This window comes from Camponotus floridanus, unplaced genomic scaffold (assembly GCF_003227725.1).
Source record: "Camponotus floridanus strain SB8 unplaced genomic scaffold, Cflo_v7.5 scaffold165, whole genome shotgun sequence".
NCBI classification, from domain to species: Eukaryota; Metazoa; Arthropoda; class Insecta; order Hymenoptera; family Formicidae; genus Camponotus; species Camponotus floridanus.
Genome location: NW_020229287.1, coordinates 194,856 through 217,865, shown reverse-complemented (window position 1 = coordinate 217,865; position 23,010 = coordinate 194,856). Strand labels below are relative to the sequence as shown.

The 23,010-nt window shown below is 27.2% G+C and overlaps 1 protein-coding gene across 2 annotated transcripts in view; it reads right to left on the bottom strand.

Annotated features, from left to right (window-relative positions):
• LOC105250564 (acetylcholinesterase) overlaps window positions 1-23,010 on the bottom strand; it is a 113,744-nt gene that overhangs the window by 5,295 nt on the left and 85,439 nt on the right. For both annotated transcript variants that reach the window (XM_025407171.1, XM_011256724.3), the window contains exons 3-5: window positions 17,005-17,147; window positions 12,124-12,276; window positions 3,021-3,184 (exon numbers count right to left, since the gene is read on the bottom strand). In XM_025407171.1, the coding sequence (XP_025262956.1) occupies window positions 3,021-3,184; window positions 12,124-12,276; window positions 17,005-17,147 (460 nt within the window). The remainder of the gene's footprint in view (window positions 1-3,020; window positions 3,185-12,123; window positions 12,277-17,004; window positions 17,148-23,010) is intronic.

The following is a 23,010-nucleotide window of genomic DNA, read 5'->3' as shown; positions in this document are numbered from 1 at the left end:
GTAAGCTGATTAAATCAGAGCAATGAATAGACCATTTTCCTGCCGGGACGGTATATTATATTGTTTTATCTTATATAATCTAACCAAGTTTTCCTTACAGTAATGTTTTTTAAAAAGTATTTCACAGAAAATTGGGATATATCCTGAGAATGTGCTTTAAGTGAACTTTTCATAAAGTTTTATAAAGTTTTGTAGAGAAATAAATAAATTTTCTCTAATTATGTTTCCATTTAAAGGTAAAAATATGCAAAAATAATTCTTTGAAAATATTTATCAAATATAATTGCAGATTATTATAACATATTTAAAAACGAATATGTAATTTTTATTTCCTATTATTCTTTTTTTTCTAGTTTTTCATTTACATCGATCGATTTATGTCGATTTAAAAAATTTTAAATTTTAAGAATGTCATAATATTTTAAGAGATGTCATAATAACTTTAAATCTTCATAAACTCATCTTACGATAAAATAGGAAACTGCTCTTGTTTTATTCAAAATTAATAAATAAAAGTATGCTTTATATGCATAAAAATTGGAGCAATCTCATATTATTACAACGCAAAAGAATAAAACTTCATTAAAATTTATAATTAAATTTAATCGATTTATTGCGGTTTTAATATCTTATTAAAAGAGAAAAGTAGCCAAGTGTGCAATTTAATGCGAAATATTTTACGATAAATTTAATTAAATACATAACATAAAATTTTATATCAAATAGAAGAAATATTAAATAAAATAAATTTTTTATAGATAAATAATTTTTTTTATAGATAAATAATTTTCATATTTAATTTTGCACATATAATCAAAAGAAAAAATTAAATATTCGATGAATTTATGATCTCTTTAATTGAGAAGCATAATAAGTTTTTTAAATAATAAAAAGAATTTAGTATAAAATCGTAGTATTTTTAAAAATTATTAAATTAAAATTAATCATCTCTTGTAATTTTCAATTGATTTTTTTTCGATAATTGTCACTATAACTGAATATAATCAACATTTTTCATATTTCATATTTCAGTTAAAATATGTATATATGTTTGTCTCGAAAATTATTATTAAAATCTAAAATGCAACCAAAAAAATTTTGTAAAATTAAGAATTGAAAAAATAAAAGTTTTATAATAATCCAATAATATGTAAACATTTATGTGAAATTTTTTAAGTTCCTTTTTCTACGATTCATTGTTTCAAAGAAAATTTTTATGTGTGATATTAACATTTCCATACTAGCACATGAAAGTTTCGAATGCGAATATCAACGAATTTTTAGTGTGAAAAAAATTATTCTTCCTCTCTCTCTGAGCTATAATTTAAATTTAAATTAACTTTGTTTCACATATTAGCGAATTTATTCGCACACACGTATTGGTGCGCAGTCATATGATATATTACTTACATTTACATATTATTATACGTTTAACATATCAACGCAATTACCAAGTATTTTGTTAATTTAGTTAAATGTCTAACTTTTATTTCACGCACACGTATTCGCATAAAATTCATTAAATAAATATGCATACGCCATAAAATATTGATTTTTAATAAATAATATGATTTGTCACAGTTGTACAATTTTTCATTAAATTTTAAATATTGATTTTTATAAATAATATGATCTATCACAATTATATCATTTTTTATGCAATTTTAAATTATGCATAATATTTAATATATAATAGTTTTTTTTATATATAATTTATATTTAACACAATAATTTTGGAGATTATATGTAGATATATAATCATTTTTAGACCGCAACTGAAAATGTCTAAATTAATCTATTTACTCTTGTATATATGTGTAAAGTTTCATTAAAATCAGAATTTTCAGCTTCCCAAGATTCCTTTATTAGTAAGAATTATATGATAGAGAATTTTAAAATTAATATTTCCAAACAACAGTACCTGAACTATGTTTTTTAGCAAATTTTAAAGACTTGACAATTGAAGATTGACAACTTTTTATAATATTTATTATAACATTTTTTTCAAGTTGAACAATTTTTGTGCTCTGTTTTTTCGTAAAAGAGTAAAAATAGATAAAAAATATGTACATTTGTCAAAACGGTCAATAATTTTTATAATAGATAATTATTGCATTTGTGTATATGATTTGTGACCTATAAAAACTAGAAGCCAATGGAACGACATAGACATCGTCCTTGATAAAATTGATCCCAGTGTCCTCTCCATATGTCTTTCGTAAAGTGTAGTCGTGACTGTTAGAAACATTGCCAACCTTTGCATTAAACTTTATCGAATGTCTATAAAATCAGTATTCTCAGATCTCAAACGTATGTCATAGATTGTGAAAGTTATATCTGACTTTGCAGATATGCAAACGTACAATGTCAGAAGATTCTTCAGTTTTTTGTTGTTTTCATAATAATAAATAAAATTCTGATATTTTTAGTAATCTAAAACTATATTAAAATTATACTAAAATGATTAAAATAGAATATTATACTTGCTAAATAATTTATAATTATATACATTTTAATGTGACAATTACGATTTTACATATTCTATATGAAGCTACATTTTCTTTTTTTACATAAAGTTAATCAATTTCGTTTAACACTGATTATCACACACAATAACAAAATAAATTAATTTCTACGTTACTTCGAAAAATTAATTCTTTTTATGTTAATGCAAAGATTCGTATGAATTAAAGTTACAAGTAAATAAATATAGTTTCTCATAACAATTATTATACATTTAAATAATTATTATTTTGATTTTTAAATATTTTTCATCCAAAACAAAATTTTTCGAAACAGATTTTATTTTCCGCTGTGACAATATCTTATAACGATTATTATTGAAAATCTCACTTTATTGCATATTTTGAAATTTATCATAAAACATATACTTCACAAAATAATAAAATAGATAAAAAAATAACTGAATATATATTTAATTAAATAGATTATATCTATTATATTTATATCACTCAATAGATGGAATTACAGAACTTATAGTAATGTTGTCATATACTTACCCTGTGTATGCGAAATGCGAGTAATAGCGAATTATTCTGGTAGCCAATTCTCGCTCTTTGGCATTATATACCAGAGTTTCGTTGAGCGGATGCCCGAAGACATATTCCACTTCGTCACCATGCATCACACCCATCCATTCCCCCCACACATTAGTACTCGTTCTCTGTAACATACATATTTCTATCATTAATTCCTTGATTGTCGTATTGCTCCAAAAATAATATTTTTTTATTTAACTTTTCAAATTAAGGATAAAATATGTCACACTATTTTGCATTTAATTTTACAGATATATGTATTCTATATATAGAATTATGTCGCTGTACGTATTTTCAAATTTTAATTCATAGGTACATGGTTTTAATTTTAACTTGTCACTACAACATTTGTCAGTAAGAATAAATGTTTTTAAAAGAGACAAATTTAATATTTAATTAATATAAATAAAATATAATTAATAACCTAACTTATAAAATATTCCTGAACCTTAAGTAATGTTATTTTTAACCGAGAATATGTGAACACATGTCAGAGGGTTAAAAATATTCTTGCCTTGAAATGTACCTTGAAATGTATCTAGAGATGGAATAGTATTAAATAATAGATGATGCAGACTATAAGAGCTGAAAATTACCCCATATTATATATATTCTACGTTTCTATCAGATTCTCAGAGAGATAATGTTACATAATGCTATTCAAATAATTACTATATTTGTAGATTATTGAAGATAATGAAGTATGTGTAATATTAGCTTTATTAAAAAAAAACTGAGACATTTTCAACTTTTTGTTACAAAATGAGAAGCAAGAAAAAATATTTTCCTCGAAATGTTTGTTTAATTAATTAATTTAAACAAAAATTAATTTAATTTAATATAATATAAACTAATTTAAACCAAAATTTTAACCAAAATTTTAACCATTTTTTTATTTATTTCTAAATTAAATATTTCGTTGAATTAAATGTTTGTAGCAAGGGCATTTTATATACATTTGTATAAATGTATGTGTATAATCATAAAGTAGAGAATATCGAATAGAAAATCGATATTAATTTTTATAAGAATAATTTATTAATAAAAAATTAATCAATTATTCTTATAAAATAATTCTTATATAATTATTAATTTTTTATAAGAATAATTACACGTACTTTCCTGACTTCTACTATGATATTTAAATAGAAAATACCAAGGTTCCAAAACAGTATTATTACAATGGAAAAGTCAAGCTCCGAAGCATTTGGGATTGCCATGACCTGATCGGCACGTGATTGGGACATGTGATTGAATATCGATCTCTCTGTGACAAGTCGCAAGGACGGAAACGGCCAGCGTGGACGAGAAAAAAAGGGGCAGCGAGCGCGAGAAAGCTTCGTCTAACCAGCGGGTAAAGCCGTTATTAAGATTACGGCTGGCGCGCATGAGTAATGACATCCTCTTTACTTTCAGGAGAACCGAGCTACCCGTCTGATAAATTACCTTCTCCGCTAATTGCTCGAACCTCCTCGTGCCTCGACATTTCGCTTTACGCACGTCTCATGGCAGTCCAGGAGCTGCGGTGAAGACAGAGAGAATAGAAGTGAGAGAAAGGAAGGAAGGGAATAAAAGGGGAAAAGAGGGAGCTACACAAATTGAAAAGCGCGACTGGGGGAGGGCGGGGGAATAGAGTGGTGAAAAATAGGGAACGTACCAAGTAAATGAGCGGGAAACTGGGGGTGGAGGAAAAAGGAGCAGCGTCAAATGTAGATAGGGAAAGAGTGACATGATCAACAACGTGGATTGAATAAAAGCGCTATTTTTCACGGTAACTCTTCTCTCTCGGTTCATGAGTTTGATACGTTGTGGATAATATACGATAAAGAAGATGCGTACGAAATTGTTATACAATTTGATACGACTTTTGAATAGATTTTATGAAGGATCATTCGGGTAAAAGAAATCTTTCGCTGATTCACCAGCTGAATAATTGATTTTCTTCTCATCATTTGCATCACTATATTTATTATTATTTTTATATATTATTATATTATTATTATATTATTTTTATATATTATTATATTATCATTATATTATTATATTATTATATTATTATATTTATTATTATTATATTATTATTTTATATTTATTTTTTTTTTGGGAATTTACTGCAAAACTCTCTATTCATTAAACTCATCATTTACATTATTATTCAATAATGCGTTTTATTATTGATAAGAATTAAAAATTTTGAAATGTGATTTTCACGATAAGTTAGATTAGGTTGACCTGCCACGTACATTCAATATTTGTGATATGTTAAAAATAACGTAGCGACCGCAACTGAAAATATAACGTGACAATCTAGACAATATTGAAATTGACGATGGAAGAGAAAACCAAAGTTTTCTTCGTTGAAACTGGGATTCCCATTTGTAATTTCAACTCTACTCTCTCTCTTTTGAATATTATTATTGCGTTTCTGCGAATTCTCTCTTCGTATCTGAAGTTCAAAGAACTTCATCCATGGATAAAATTACGCAAAATAATACATTATACGTCGCAAGATATGCTACGCCATTAAAAGTACTTTCCCCATATTTCTGAGTTCTATCTCTGGCGAATCTGCGGCGGAGTAAAAATTAATTGCTAATTATAGCAATCTCTTCTCGCGTCGTAATTGTCCTTTTTTCATTAAATCACTCTATATTAAATTCATTTCTTCACGCAAGCTTTTCTGATAACATAGTCTCTTCGATAAATCTTCCGAAAAGATTATACCTTACCGATCACTTTGATCTTCGCATATATTATTGCGGAAAGTTCCGAATCATTTTGAATCACGTTGCGAACTCTTCTGATTTCCCAAATATATCATTTCAAAATTTTCTACTTTTCATAAATTTAAGAAACAAATCTGTAATATTTGTAAATAGTTCGATTACACTGATATATAGAAAAATTAAGATCGTCTCTTTTCTTTATAAAATTAATCAATTTTTAATAAAAATAAAGTGAGAAAAAACAAGTAAATTTCTAACTTATACAAAAAATTGTGTATTTTATTATTTTATTCTATTGCCAAGAGCATATGCGTGATGGGATCAACTTCTTCGTCCTACATCTCCATCCCAGAAAAATTTAAACTTGACCCATCTAAAATTCTAACCAAGCCTTAACAATTTTTACTTAGAAAACAAACTAGTTTGAATAGGTTAATATTTTTTTGAAGGAAAGGATGCACAGAAAAAAAGAAGTGTCAAATCAAAATTTATACTTAAACTAACGCGTTCATTGTTTCGTATATACGCAACAATTTCTAATCTTCTTAGAAGAATTTAATAATTTTAAATTTCAACAATATTATCGTCTTTCTTTAATATTGTAACTGTCACCTCAAGAATATATAATTATTTAATTCTACTTTAAGAAAATTATAATCTTTGATTTAAAAATGTTATTTTCTTCAACATTGTTTCTTTTCCATTCAAGAAAATTAAATCTTAAATCATGAGAATATATTTTTCTCGATTGAACTATATAAAATGACTTTATTCAAGTAAACAATTATTCAAGCAATTATATTTTTCTTAAATTAACGCGATATAATCATTTCAAGATTTCCATGTTAAAACTAAACATATTTTTAAAATAAGAATGTCTTTTTTATCTGTGTGTTTTGCAGGAGAAGGGCAAAATTTTGACCGCCATAATATTTAATATAAATGAAGATCAAAATGACGAATCTCTTTGAAAAATTTAAGAACGTTTAATCTGTGGAATGTTAGGAATTATTAATCAATAATGTTACGCGTAAGCCATTACATACGCCATATTGTCGGGAAAAAAAACGATATAACATTATACAGATTCGTGGGCGGTATATCTATTTTTTTATTTATTTCCTTGACTTGAAATACATTTTGCACAAACTTTTTACTTTTTTGACGCAAAAGCTACCATCGAAATGCCCCAGAGAGCGAAAAATACGACGAGTACGCGAGAGAGGGATACTTCGAGATCATGTTATCGCATTAAATTGAATCACACATCGCGATTGCCAGAATACGGAAGTGAGGAAAGTCCGAGTTGCAAAAACGATATAAACGTGCTGACAGAATATTTATTTATTATCGATGTCCGATCAAATGTTTCCCTCGCAATACACGTCCTGCCCCTTCTATCGCATTTTCATTTCCACTTCAAGACATTATTATTTCATGTGCAGATTTTTTCATCAATACTATGTGGAATTTATTTCTTCTCATAAAATGGATTATCCAGGGAGAAGTGAATTGCTCTGACCTATCCTTTTGCACGAAAAAACTTTGAACGAAAAACATTCAATATGAAATATCTGTAAATCTCATATTGCACTAAAAAATTATGTTATATTTGAATAAAAATTCAAATGACTGCTTTCCTTGTTTTATTTTAGAGAAATAAAGCAAGGAAAGCAGTCATTTGAATTAATTTATGCAATGCTTAAAATGCGTTTGTATTAATTTATGCAATGCGATAAAAAGAAAAATCTTATTACTATTATTAATATATTAATCTTATTAATTTTTACAAGAATGCATTATTATTTGATCAACAATTTTTTTATAAACAATCACAGATATTTTTCAATGCATGTAATACTTTCTTTAGATCAATAATGTGGACAAAAAACTGAACAACGTTAAATGAAGCAAAAGAAGAAATTATTATTACTTTTATCATTATAATCTCTCATGTCTCTTAAATAGCACCTGCATTATCCCATTCCATTCTTTCTCAACCGTCTCTCTTGTTTTCCTTCTCTGTTTTTCTCTCTCTTCCTTTTCCTCTTTTCTCTATTTCTTTCCCACAATGACTTCCAGCATTCTCACGCGAAGACGTCAACCGCAGAAATGAATCGTCGGGTTTAAATAATTTTCAATGAACGTTCACGACATTCAAACATATCACAAACTTTGCATTTATCAAACGCGGAATAAAGAAGCCGTTATGCAATTTGAACATTTATTATATCAATTTATGTATTTATGACAAGAATAATATCTTGAATGATCATAAAATTGTGACTATAAATTTAATTAATTTAGCAAGATTGAAAAAATGTATTATCCACACTTATATTTCATGTAAGAAGGGAAAATTAAACCAGTATAGTATTTATATAGTAACAATTTATAATAAATTAATCAAATTTTTTCAAGTATAAACTAATATAATAAATTAATAAATATAAACTAATCAATGATTTTAAGTGATTTTCATAATTTTCTACTCTCTTGAATTTTTTTTGCTAATAATATTAAATGAAAATCAAAATTTATAACATTATTATAAGTTATATCTTGGGCACTAAGTGTTTCTATTGATATGTTATATTGTGTGAAATATGATTATATTAATGCAGGATTTCTAGAGAGTGTACTTAAATATTTTAAAAAATATTATATGTGTGTAATGCATAGATTATTAAATTTTGCTGTTTGTTTAAAATCTATTGATTGGCAAACTTTGAAATTCTAGGAATCCACTAACTTCGTAACTATAAATACGAGAAAGTAAAAAAAGAAGTTCAAATTTTATAATTTATTTCAATTCAAAAGTTCACGTATTAAGACATATGGAGTCACTTTTCAAGTTGAACATTCTATACTATCGGCTTTCGCGAAGAATTCAATAACCCTACACGTATAACTTAAATTGAGATATCTGAGAGACAGAGCGATAGAGAGGGAAGGAAGGTCGAATTTCCTTGTGATTTCGGTTAAGCTAGATTTGGCACGTGGCCACAGATTGCTTCTTATTCGAATCAGTGATAAATCGTGCGTCGATTTCGTCGATTTCAAAAATGCTTCATTATATCGTTATATCGATGAACCTGATATCAATGAAATTCTATATCAAGAAGAAAATAAAAACAGATTTGATGAAAAATATCAATAAAATGATGATAAAGTTGTTAATAAATCCACTGATTTTTTTTTCAGTGGCTGAAAATTAAATCATCCTATCAAATTAATCTTTATATAAATAAGTAAATAAAATCTCCTTCATTTTTAAAATAGGTTACGTTAATAAATTTTATTATATATTTTATTATATTATTATATATCAAGATATTTGATATTTTTGATAATACTACATAAATACTATTTATTTAAATTTTTCTTTTAAAAAAATGTTATTTATGTATTTAAAAAAAAATCTTTAGTGTGCCAGACAAATTTTGTATATTTTATGTTACATAATAGCTAAAAATGAAATAAATATATAAGTGGCATAGTAGATATAATAAACCTATTAATATCACAAAAATTATGTTTAATCGAATATTCGTGTGAGCGAGCTATCTCGAAATAATTAAATACAATTTTCTAAAATAAAAATGAAAAAAATAGGCTCAAAATAATAACAATTCCCGGAATATATTAAAAAAGCTTCTTTTAATATATAAAAAATATATAATAAATATATAAAAAAAGATAATATATAAATATACATAATAAATAAAATAATAAATATATAATATATAAAAAATATATAATAAATATATAAAAAAAAGAAAAAAAGCTTCTTTTCTTACGCTCTAATTAATTCTTACCTCGGCTTTTATTCGCCAATTCTGTCATTTGGTAACAATTTTCTCAGCTATACTGCAATTTGAATGTATAAGAATCAACAAGTTTTCAACGATGGTGATTTCGCGAGGAAGATAAGCACGATAAAGAGCCGAGTACGATGACAATACGAGCAATATGGCAAACGCGACATCATATATCGTTCGTGTCTATAAATACTCCCTCTCGCATGAGTTTGCATTTATGTATATAATTTCGGGATGGTCACGAGAGAGGAGAGGAGAGGAGAGGGTCGATAATTATATAGTGTCGAATGAATGTGCACAATTTGCCGTGTTCTAGATCTAAACATTATACACTCCGATGACATTGCGGGAACGCATTGTCTTCCGCTGTGATTACACTCGGCAAAATCGCGATGCCGGCAAAATAAATCACGCGAATACGCGTGATTGATAATGGAAAGCGTAGAGAGACATTTCCCTATTATTCGCTATCCAAATATTCTCACTACGACGTGAATGAATGATTGTGATTGACGTCACGAATGAGTGTCGTGCTTGTCATGTTAGCCAAAGAAGATATTAATGGCATAATTGCGTTAGGATAATTGTTTTCACCTTGCATCATTAGATCCATCTCACTCGATGTTCGACTAATCCTCCAACGTGTTTACTTCTTTTTTTTTTCATCTTTTCGTTCTGTTCCCTCTCTCGGCTATTTCCATCGTGAAATCTTCTTGTTGCGTTATGCAAGCGGCTCAGAATCCAATTTACATAATACTTTTGCGGTAATTTCCTAGTCTTGTAAACTCTGTTCTGTCGGACCACTTTGGGAGAATGGGCGACAAAAGCTCAGTACCAACAATCACGCTGTGCTGAGTGTACGTGACTTAAAGATAATATTGTTGGAGACGATGAGGGATATACACGTATACGAAAAATTACCGGTATACACGTAATAATTAAAGTTTTTTAATTTTTCATATCATTTAATATAAATGTAACTATAAATTAATTAATTAATTAAACAAAAAAAATATATATATATAACGTATTATATTATTATAAATTATATATTATAAATATTTTATTAAGCATTTTAAATGTACCTGACGATAAAATCTGAAAATTAATATTTTATATATACCTTTATGTCACATGATATAAAGTAAATTATTATGGTAAAGATAAACGAGCAGTTATTTTTAAAAGTGAATTAAATAAATTTAAATTTATCATATTCGTTTGTTTATCCTTTTGTGGCATTCACATTCACTCGCGAAAACATAGTTAATGGTTGCATTCAGCGGGAAAAGCTGCTTTGCAACTGTTGTAAAATTCGTGAATCTGATTGGTGTATGCTCTTAGATTCAGTCAAAATTAAGAGCATATACCAATCAAGCTTACGAATTTTACAACAGTTGCAAAGCAACTTTTTCTACTGAACGCAGCCAATTATAATCGCATTAATCGATAGAATACGATAATCACGACATTGTGCGCAACGTTTTAATTACACACGATACGCACTTTATTTCGGGGGAACAATTCGAAAGCTTTACTATCATCAAAATTACTATCATCAAAATTACTATCATTTTATACTTATACATTACGTTTAATTATTAAAACTACAATCATTAATTATATAATGTTGAGCGAATTATATAATTCGCTTTTTAATTTTTATTTTTATTTTTTTAATTACTAACAGTACAATTATTAAAAATACAAGTAATTTTTATTTTTTTTTAATTACTAAAAGTACAAGCATTAATTATATAATGTTAAGCGAATTATATAATTAATATAATTATATAATTATATAATTATATAATTGGTATAATTTAGTAATTTTGCTCTAATATTGTACAACACGACTCGAGTTAATTATTAATTAAAATGGGTTAGATTCCGTACAATCAAAACTTGACATACTATTGAATAATACTAATGAATTAGACGAAGATACCGAGAGATATAAAGTAGGAAAAATAATTAATAATGCGTTGATTATTCCTATACAATTTCCAAAAAAATCAATATTAAAATTATTATTTAAAAATTACTATTAGTTATACTTTCACATTTTAAAGTAAAAATTAAAAAAAAGGTAAAAAAATGAAAATTTTTACTTCAAAAATCTAATTGAAGTAATTTATAAAAAAATTGTACCAAGAAATTCATACACGTAGATATAAAATATTATTATCACAGAAAATAGAAATAAACATTAGATAAGGAAATATTTAGTTTTACGATAGTTATAAATGGTTGGAAAAATGGGAATCCGCAAATATATTCAAATGCATGCACACAGAGTGTCTCATAAATTATGTACTAGCCACTATGAATGAGAGGTTCGATAGATTAAAGTGCAAAATATTTTTCTTACTTCATAAATTATGAAGATAAATTGTCACCTTAGTCTGAAATATTATAGCGCGCGTATAATGACAACTTATCAACTAGTGACTGTCATTTGACGTCCTCAATGACTGATGCCTATCCTATAAAATGTTGACAGCAGAAATCGCTTACCTGCGTGAAGAAGTAATAGTAGACCTTCATGCCACGATCCGCGAACAATTGCGCAAAATGCGTGGATGGGCAGATGAAATAATAATCGCCCACGACGTCCGCTACCGCCTTTTGATTATTGTAGCCATCGTTTATCCGATCCCAATCGGTATACTGAAACAAACGTCCGGACGAATCCTTGTTAAAGATTGTTAATTAGCGTCCAAAAATATTATTTTACGCGACATATCTAAATTCGGCTCGTTTTCTTATACTTTATTTCTCTCGAGAAAGAGTCTTACATCATTTCACCCAAATTTTTTTTCGATAAAGTTGCAATAAACCAATTGCACAAAAAATTTTCTAAAAAGACTACAAGAATAACAGATTTTTTTTTCTTTTGATATTCATATAAAATATGACATTATACGTATAATAAAATTTGCTAAATCTTGATATAACTTAACATCCCAGGGATCATTCTTCTTTTAACATATATATTCCTCCATATATATTCCTCCATATATATTCCTAATATATGCTCGAAATTATATGACACTTTTTCTTTTCGTTCCTAAGATATGCGACTTTGAAAAATAAGATTTTTTTAAATGGAAAATTTAGTCTCAAAGATTCTAATCTTGATACATTCGCAAGATCATCAAATTTATTTTGTGCTCAAAATTGTTATGAAAAGGAAATTACATTCTCTCTCCTTCTTCTCTAGTAGTCAAAGTAAAATTATATAAAATACAATTTGAATTTTTTGCACGAAAGGAAATTTAAAATAAATGAATTCGATGTATCTTTTTTCTAACAATTTTGAGCGCAAGATAAATTTACGGCGTTGTGAAAGCTCGCTTCCTTAGATCCGGCCCTTGAATCTTAATCAGTAATTTCAAGGCATCATCAAGACTGCGCCCAAGCATCATTAAGGGAAAAAATTCAAATGCGCTTGGAAATTAGACATGGCTATTAGCCGTGGAAATTAAATATCTTCTTTTCTCTATGCTACGCGACTTTTAGCTTATTCTTTCTACTTTTCTCGCTGTTCATTATGTTAAAAGGAAATCATTTTTTACCCGAGTGCACGACAATGCTCTCACACATAGCTCGCGGGGGTTAAAAGATATTACCGGAGCATCGATGCTAGTTATACGTACGGGGTAACTCTGTGTCATCGATTTTCTTCCATACGAAACGGCAGGAAAAAAAATGTGCGCTTTTACAAATTGATTCCGTTCGATTACTCGCGCGTGGGCGGACGGCATCAGCGATGAATATATCAAAGACACAAGTCCTCGACGACCTTTATGCTCATCGTACACATATATCATCATAAACGAAAGGCATCCTCGTTCCCGATGCCTTGTTCCCGGATACTTAATGAAATGTACACGGAACTCGAGGTTTCACGCAGCCATGAAACGGCTCTTGACAAAGCAACTTTGACATACCGTTCTGCTGATCGGAAAGTAATTAGCGGTCGCCCAGTAGAACGGAGCTCTTTGAAGAGTGACATTACCCCAGTACATAACGATATCGATTTTCCCCGTGACCGTAACTCGGCCTCTGTTACGCACTAGAAAATCTGTCGGAAGTATCGTGAAAGAAACTTCCAGCCTTTGTGTCGTTGCAAAATCTTTGGTTGTTTCATAAAATTTTGCGCGAAGGGATGAAAATTGCGTTTCAGTTTCCCTTTGTGAAATTATTGGGCATAATTGCCTAATATAAAAGACAACTAATATCTTTCATTGTTAAATAAAACAAGCTTTAAAGTTGTGTATTTACTTTTAAACATATTTTATTTATAGACGATTTAATAATTCGATTAAAAAGATAATATTTTATTTATTCTCCTAAGCAGGCTTAAAAACTGCTTCTTGAATTTTAAATATGTTTAAAATATAAATTTTTATAAAGATTTTTAAGAGTAGAATATATATGTTAATAAGAGTAATAAGGTTAATTGAAAGTAAAAAAAAATGTGATGAAAGAAACTTGATGTTGCTACATTTATTATGGTAGCTATTATGACAGTCAAAACATTATTTTAAATTATTACAGCAGCGCCGACCTTTTTTTACATTAAATTTTTTTATTTTTGATTGACTTTATCATTTTTAATGACACACGCATACACATGCACAGCGCTTTTAGAAATTCTTTATTTAAAATATATATATGTATTAGATATTTAAAAAATCTTGAAAATTAGATCTATTATTAATTAATTAAGATTAATAATTAAGATATATATATATATATATATATTAATATAATATATATGTATTATTATCTTAATTATATATCTTAATATATATATTAATATATATATATATATATATATATATATATATATATATTAATACATATTTCAAAGTTCATAAAATCAAGAGAAGTATTATAATTTTTTCGTAATGTTTCTTTCTAGAAATTTAATTAAACTGTTACAACTGTGTTGTGTATATAAATAAATATTTATTTCAAACGTGGCATAAACTCGCTTGTCATTATTAAAAAGCACAATTGGCCACAGTTTATTATATCAACTGCCTGCGCCGCTGGCAATCTTGCATAAAAATTTTTAATTGTAATTTGTTCCGACAAGGCTTCTCTTAAGTGAAAATTTCGTGTCGTAATATCTCTGTCCATAGTACACATAATAATAAAGATATTTTCTTCACATAATTGTGACCTCCAAATTATCGATTAAGTCTAATAAAAACTCAATTAAATTATTGAGATCTGATATTTTAATTTAAGATACTCGACTGGGCTGCTCTCATATATGGTTATATATAACAATGAAAAAACAGTAAAATCTATTTTTAACAATTTTCATAAATGATCGCCTCTTTTTAATAAATTTTTGATTTAGCGCGATAAAAATATTTTCTGCTAAAACTAATAAATTTTGACAACGATTTTAAATCAAGATTTTCCTTAAGAAGACATTGAATACGTAAGAAATTTATAGATATATTTTAAGAGAAAAATGCAACGTCTTTCTAATGCATTTTTTATGTGCAACGAGAACGGAAGCATTGAACTTTATATGGCATATATATTTTACTTTCCATGCGCTGTGGGCAATCGCAACAAATGTCTTTTGTATGCAAAAATAATGCAATTAATTTACACAATACCCTTTGACAAAACAGGTTAACAAATCGCTGATTATCAATAACTTCCTGCGGAAATGCTACATGGATTTCGTTTGTTATTTTAATTTTTTCCTCTCTTCTCTTTTTTATACAATACGATTGAGTCTCTGCTCGTGGAAAACGCACGTTATAACGTACCGTGTTCCGGATAACTAAGGAGATACCGTTGGAAACTCTGCATATGGGTATTTCATAAATCACTCAAGAAACACAACTATACACCACGGTGAATTTTAGCAAAACAGATATTCCCGACAGAGATGTTCTATCATGGCGATTACATTTCCGGTTGCATGTTGACTCTACGAGAAATGTAATAAAACTTTGTGAATTGTCCATGCAAGATCATTCCATTAATATAATTGCAAATTAACAAATTCGAACTTGAAAAACAAAGATACATGATTATAACAAAGTAATGAAAATAGACGAGAGTCTCAAGTGAATAAAATAATGATAAATTAATACGCAAGTGAAAATTTACGCCTAAATGTACGTTTTGTAACAGATTCCATTTTTTGAATAACGATCGGTGCAAAAAAATATCTTTGTGCAAATATAGGTTTTTCATCGATATTTTGTTCAACTCGAAATGTGATTCACGCTTGCAATATTATTCACAGAAGGTAGAAAATAATAGCTTAATTATGCTCGTTCTATTGTTATTGAAAGCAAACGGATCGATAAATATTTCCACTCAAATCAAACAGAAATTTGGCCGATGAGGAGGAGGGCTAACTTTTTTTCTGAAGGGGAAAAAATTGTGGTTTGTTATAATCGCAATTACATGGGACCGCTGTCTCTGGTTAACGGAAAATCATCGTGTGCGGGCAAAAAAAAACACAAAAGCGCAGGAAAAGCCGCGGAAAAGGAGATGAAAGAATAGCGGGTAGGCGTTCCAATTAACGGTTTTTCACTCTACGTCCATTCGTATCCGACGCGATACACAGTGAGAAATGCACGTTTAATAATATAATCATGGCCAATCCTTTTTAGTACAACAAACTGTCGCCGGCGTCCATTTTTAAAGCGCGCACACGCAAAATTTTAATGCATAAATAAATGAGTCAACAGTAAAAATTGAAGCCGAGTAAAAACTCAAATTATTCCGATACATTATTATGTATGACATGTGACTATTATTTAAACAGAGATTTAAATATATTGTATAAATTGCTAAAACATTCGCACACCTACTATTACAATGTTATTATATTTTTACATCAATGTATGTGTGCAAATATTTAAGAGGGCATAATAATTTTATATCGCTTGCAGAGTTAGAGTGGCGCGTTATAATTTTTAGAAAAATACGTAAATTATTAATATATGATTTTAAGAGAAAAAACTTTAATCCCAGTGTCTCAAATGCATAAGTATGTTTTGCACACTTGTCTTCTTAAAATATGATAGAATTGTTTTAGTATGAATTTTCAAACTTTCATTAATTTCACAATTCATTTGTCAGTTTCTTTTATTTATGAAAATATATTTGTACGTGTATAGATAGATGTATTCACACATACACACGTATTAAATATCAAAATTTATGTAATAAATCAATTAATAATACATTTTGTAATTACTTTATATATTTAGATAAATATTATTATAAATTTAGATATTTATAAATATTAATTGAGAAATTTAGATAAATATTTATATAGTAGATAAAATTTACACATATACAATAAAATACACACATACAAAAAAATGCATAGATAGGGAGACTTACTTGGAAAATAATGGCTTCTCGCTCAATTTGCGACATATTCTTGAAGATGGTATTGATGATGTTGAGAAATTTGTCTCGATCGAGAAAGCTGGCTTGATCTTTCTCGAAGAAGTCAATAAAGTCGTACAGAATAAAGTACGTCCCTGAAACAGAAATATATATTTGTTAAACAAAAATAAATCTTACATCATAAAGAAAGATACATATTCGGAAATATTAACACGCACTTGTGCACATACACACAATTCATACTGTAACAAAGTTTCCGTGTATTTGTAACATTTTGAAGATAAAAATATAAAAATGTTTAACGGCCGTATCTTTTAGTCTTAAAAAAAGTCCGATTAATTTTTTTCAACGTATGCTTTCTATTATAAAATAGATTTTTTACACTTTTAATACGTACATTAAATTCAGAAAAAAGATATTATGCCAATGGAAATCTATTGGAAATATTAAAAGAAATGAAATATAGACAATGAAAATATATTGAATACATGACATTTTCAAAAAATATAATACACGATTACAAATACGATTAAATAATCTGAAAATTCTTTATTTAAAATATTTTTTCAATATTTCTCACAATTTCCACGATATTTGTTCAAAATTTAATACGCCGAGTTTTTAAATTCCAATTCTTAAAAATTATTTAATTTTCAAAAAAGAAGCATTTGCGAAACACACGTGTCTCGTTCTGCAATATCTAAAACTAATGAAAAAATGAAAGAGAAACACATGCTCACCCGTATCTCTAGGTGCGTGTTTAAGTGATACAGCTGGCAATTTGTTCCGGCATCGCGACTCTTATGACATAACGCAACTACTAAAAGCATTACTGGAGGAAAAGCACCACCTCGTAATTCGCAAAGAGACACGCACACATTTTTAGAATACATCGGCTTTGTTTAATGAAAAAAGTTGACCGCACCGCGCGTTATCATATGCATTCTTGCTCGTTCTCTGGCGCGCGAAACTCCGGATTTCCGCTGCTTACACATGCGCGATGCGGAAACTTCGCATGGCCCCTCTTGGCAAGTGTCGCCTCGGGCGCGCGACTGTCTTTGAAATTGCGCACAAGGGCTTCAAAGGGAACGCGCGTGGAAAAGAAAATGTAGTTTTCCGATATAAAGGATTTTCCTCTCTTTTGTTGAGTAATATGCATAACAGGCAGCCAGCACTCCCATAAACATTTCACGCGTGTTATTTTTAGTCGGTCTTTGCAAGATTCTATGTCAGAGGAACTTAATCTTTTAATTGAATAAAGAGGCTAAAAAATAGATATTTCATAAGTTAATACGTAATAAATGATAAATGATTGATTTGATTATGAATTGTTTACAGGTGCGAGGTAAAAATTAAATTTTGGGGAATGGGCAAGATTAATCTTTTCATTTTCTCCATTAATATTTAATCTAATGTTTATTATACATTGCAGTTATTTTATAAAAAATTTATATTTATATTTAATATAATATATGAAATGTGTATGTATATGTTTACATATGCATACAAAATTTATCGTTATTAAAAATTTGTTTTTACGCAATTTCTGAAATTTTATAATCATTATTTATTATATTTTATACATTTTATACATTTTATACATTTGCTTTATATTTTTCTTATAAATATGATTTACTGCATGCATGAATTAGTATATTTTATTTATCATCACCGCGTATAATATTTATGTTTAAATTAGATCGTCAATAAAAATCTAATAGAATTATAAAAAGATGATTGTTTCTTCACTTATAACTTATGCAATATAATTAATTTAATTATAAAATATAAACAAGACTATCGTATAATGAAACAAATTTTATTTTCGTTATTTCATGTCAAAGAGCACGTGAAGGAAGATGAGGAAAAAATAAAAACTAATTTCATTAACAAAGTAAACTTTACGTAATTACATTATTGACATGAAAACTGCCATCAGTGTTTGTCAACAATATTTATAACAATTTTAAAATGTATATTACTATGGCGTGGAAACAAACAATATAAATGTATTATTTTTTAATAAATTTACAATATTACAGATTTCTTTTTTTATACATGTATCTCTATCTAATATTTCTCTCAATTAGGTGTGAACTTTTCTATCTAATCAAACTTTTGTCTACAATTATGTTGAAATTTAGATGCAAATAATTTCGTTTAGCTCCAATTATCACTATTAGCACAATTTTCGTGGACACAATCACTTTTAAAATATTATCTTTGCATATCAAAAGTTTCCTTTACGAGCGAAAGATAAATGGCTTTAATTAAAAGGTAAAAGGACCACGTGTTCTACTTTATGCGCATGGTAAACTTTAAGATTAGAAGATGAAAATTACTATTACGCTTTCAAAGCAGAATCGATTAATCTTTTGACCGAATATTTTTTTCTTCAAGATTTAAAAAAATTTAAATATATGTCTCAACTTTTAATTCCTTATTCTACGTGATTTAAAGTTTATGTTTAAATTCCTTTGTTTATCATATCGTCTAGTACGATACTATCAACTGTTAGAGATTTCGAGACAATAAGAGTCATTTGTCTTTTTTGATTGATCATAATTCATAATTAATGTATGATCAATAAAATAATTTAAATTATTTTACACATAAATTCAATCTTGAAATATTAAATAATTTCTTATATATTCAAGAAATGTGAAATATATCAAATATTTTTCCATAATTTCATAATATGGCCATGATTCCGAGACACCGCGGCAACTTTTTTAATCTATGGAGATAAAAAATGTTTTATATTCATAGTCATAAATCAAAGTATTTTCTGCATATCTTTATATAAGCGGGGCTTTCCTCTCTTTTCACAAATAGATGCGCGATATGAAATGACGTCGAAGGATAAAGCGCGTATGCAAACAAGAAAAAGCTGAAAAGAGAATAATATATATCATGCATTCTACTAAACAATACCAGATACAAGCTGTAAAAGAGAGAAAAACACGAACAGACAATAGAGAGATTAAGTTCTGTCACAATAGTGGAGATAGTGATTTGATCAGTAATAATGAGGAAATCTTTTTGCTTCTAGTTTATTTTAATTACTTTCACGTGAACATTTTAACAAGCTAAACTTTTTCATTCGCTTAGTTTTCGCATAATTGTGTATTTAATATTTTGTATTAAAAAAAAAATAAAACGTTTTGGAAATTACAGAAGAAGTTAACGAAATTTATTTTTTCCGATAAATTTTGTATCAATAAAATTCCAATAAAATAAAGAAAAAATCAACATCGTTTGTTAATATATCGGATCATTATTGTTTTATTGTTTAATAATCTATAATTTGTATTAAGAAAGAAATTGATAAATATTATAGCTTGTACGAAAAGCGATAATAATTATTTTCTTTCGAAATCCGAATAATAAATATAAACATGTGAAATATATAAGCCAAATAATATACAGAATGTCCAAAATTCATAACTGACCTTTCAGAAGATGAAAGAGGGTAAAATTCTGAAGCAAAAGTTTCTGTGTCATTTTTTCTCTGGTCAATATTCATTGAATTTTTAATAATTAAGTCAACGAATCCGTATGCTCTGCAATGTCGACTCAAGCGACGTAATTTCGAGCCAATTCTGTAAAGTCACAACTGTTTTACACCCTTTTCAGGGTCACCAAAATATGTCACATAGAGTTAAATAAATAATTTTCGTTTCACTGTTTGCTTCATTCATTAATTTCCACTTTTAGCTATTTAACCGTTTGACATGGTGGATCCATTCAATGCTGGCCATTCAACGTGATCGATCCGTATGTTGTAATGTCGGTCAATTAAAATAATCGATCCATTTACTGTTCGTTATTTCACATTGAACATGATTTCTCTCTTTATTGTCGGTCGTTTCACTTTTTGATATGTTCCTAATGCTCCTCTCCTTTCCACTCTTTTTATCATACAATCATTCGGTCACAATTGACTCATCAATTGATTAAAAAAATCAAATAAAATAATATAAAAAGTACGGATGTTAAGAATAGAGGATTCAATGACTTAATGATTAAATAACTAACAGTGAATAATGATCGACAAGAAAAATAACACAGGTCTCAAAATTTTACCATTTTTCACCCCTTGAAAGGTCAATTATGAATTTTGGGACATTCCGTGATATAGACTGAGGGAAAAATTTTTTTGAATCAAATAAATTTGTTTTCTTGAAACTTTTGCTCTGGAAGGAATTGTTTATTTCATTTAAGCAAAAGCATTTAATTTTAATTAAATATGAATGTTATATTAAGTACAGTTATTTTCATTTATATATTTTTTATATTTAAATACTATTTTCGTAAAATATATACTATAATTTATTAAATTAAATATATTATTTTTTAAAATTAAAAAATTTAAAATTTTACGGAATAAAAAATGCATTTTAATAAATATTATATTTTGTAAAATTAAAATATAAAAATATTTAATTAAAAATTATATTTTTTTAAGCATATATATTTTTTTAAACATATGTAAATAAATACTGAACTTAAGCAAACACACGTTTTGCATACAAGTAAATACGTGATTAGTACCTACCGAATAAATAGCTTTCTTGAGTCAACTAAAATTTTTTTATTTCAAAATAATTTTTTCCTCAGTGTATATATTGAAGAGAGAATGAAAGAGAGAGAGAGGGAGCGTGTCACACTAAATAGGTACGATTAGTAGTATCTGCTGGAACTTCTTAATCAAAGAAACTTGTTGGAGGAAATTGCGAACTCGATTACAATGCAATTGACCGGTGAAAAGAGACTGATGTAAACACGTCGCATTCCTGCAACTTTAGATATACAAACAGATTGCAAATTACTAATTAACGTGTCGGGTGCACATGGGAGCATTTTAGAATTAAATTATAACTTCTCGAATACACAAACGTTTCAATTGCTTCGAGAGAAATTCTAGATGCATCTAGTCTTGATGTTGATTGAATGATATGTATATACGAGCAGCTACATATTTTTTTCTTAAAAACAATTATTTGCTTTCTTCACGATTCTGTTTATTATTTTATGTGTAAAAATATTAAAGGATATAATAATCAAAAAATGAATACTTTATGAGATATTGTATAGAGATTTTATATATGTATATAAAAATTAACTATTTAATAAATATAAGAATTCTTTTCAAGTTTTAGTTAATTTATTTGAATATTAATAATTTATGTTACTAATAATTAATAAATTTATATTTATATATAAGTATTAAATATTAATTAAATATTTAATCATTAATTTGTGATATAATATTTTATATATATTAATATTTAAATAATTATATTTATAATAATATTTATAGATAAATTTCATTAATTTTTATTTTTTTCCTATTTATATATTTTATTTTAAAAAAATTATAATATTGTATTTCTTAAATAATAAACTCTTTATTCAATTTTTGGCCATTCTACTTTTATTTTTATCCTTAATATTGTGAGAAATCATTCTATATGAAAAAATTAAGGTAGTTTTATTTTAAAACTGATTCGGATAGATATATATACTCTGAAATATGAACTAAAGGATTATTTCGTATTAAACTTGAATATATCGAAAACATATGACTTTATCAGGTAACTGTGCGTGTATATTGCCATTGAATATCGATTTGTATAAAATAAATGTATAAAAAAAAACAATAAAAATGCCAAATACATGCGTCTATCAAAAAGAATTATAGTATAGAAAAATACTGCTTTATTATATCAACATTTGAGAAATACTTTACAATGTTTTCTTTAAATTTGTTCCCCTTATAAAGATGATGTTATCGGAAAATTGCGCCAAAACCATTAGATATTAAGAAGATTGTATATTCGCGCGATAAAGTGCGGGATATTATTATGCACTTTACTTATATATTACTCATATATTTATGTATATTACATACAATATCTTTTTAATAAGAAAAATATTAAATAATTCTTTCAAGCGTTATATCAAAATGTAAATATCATAATTTCAATTTAAGGA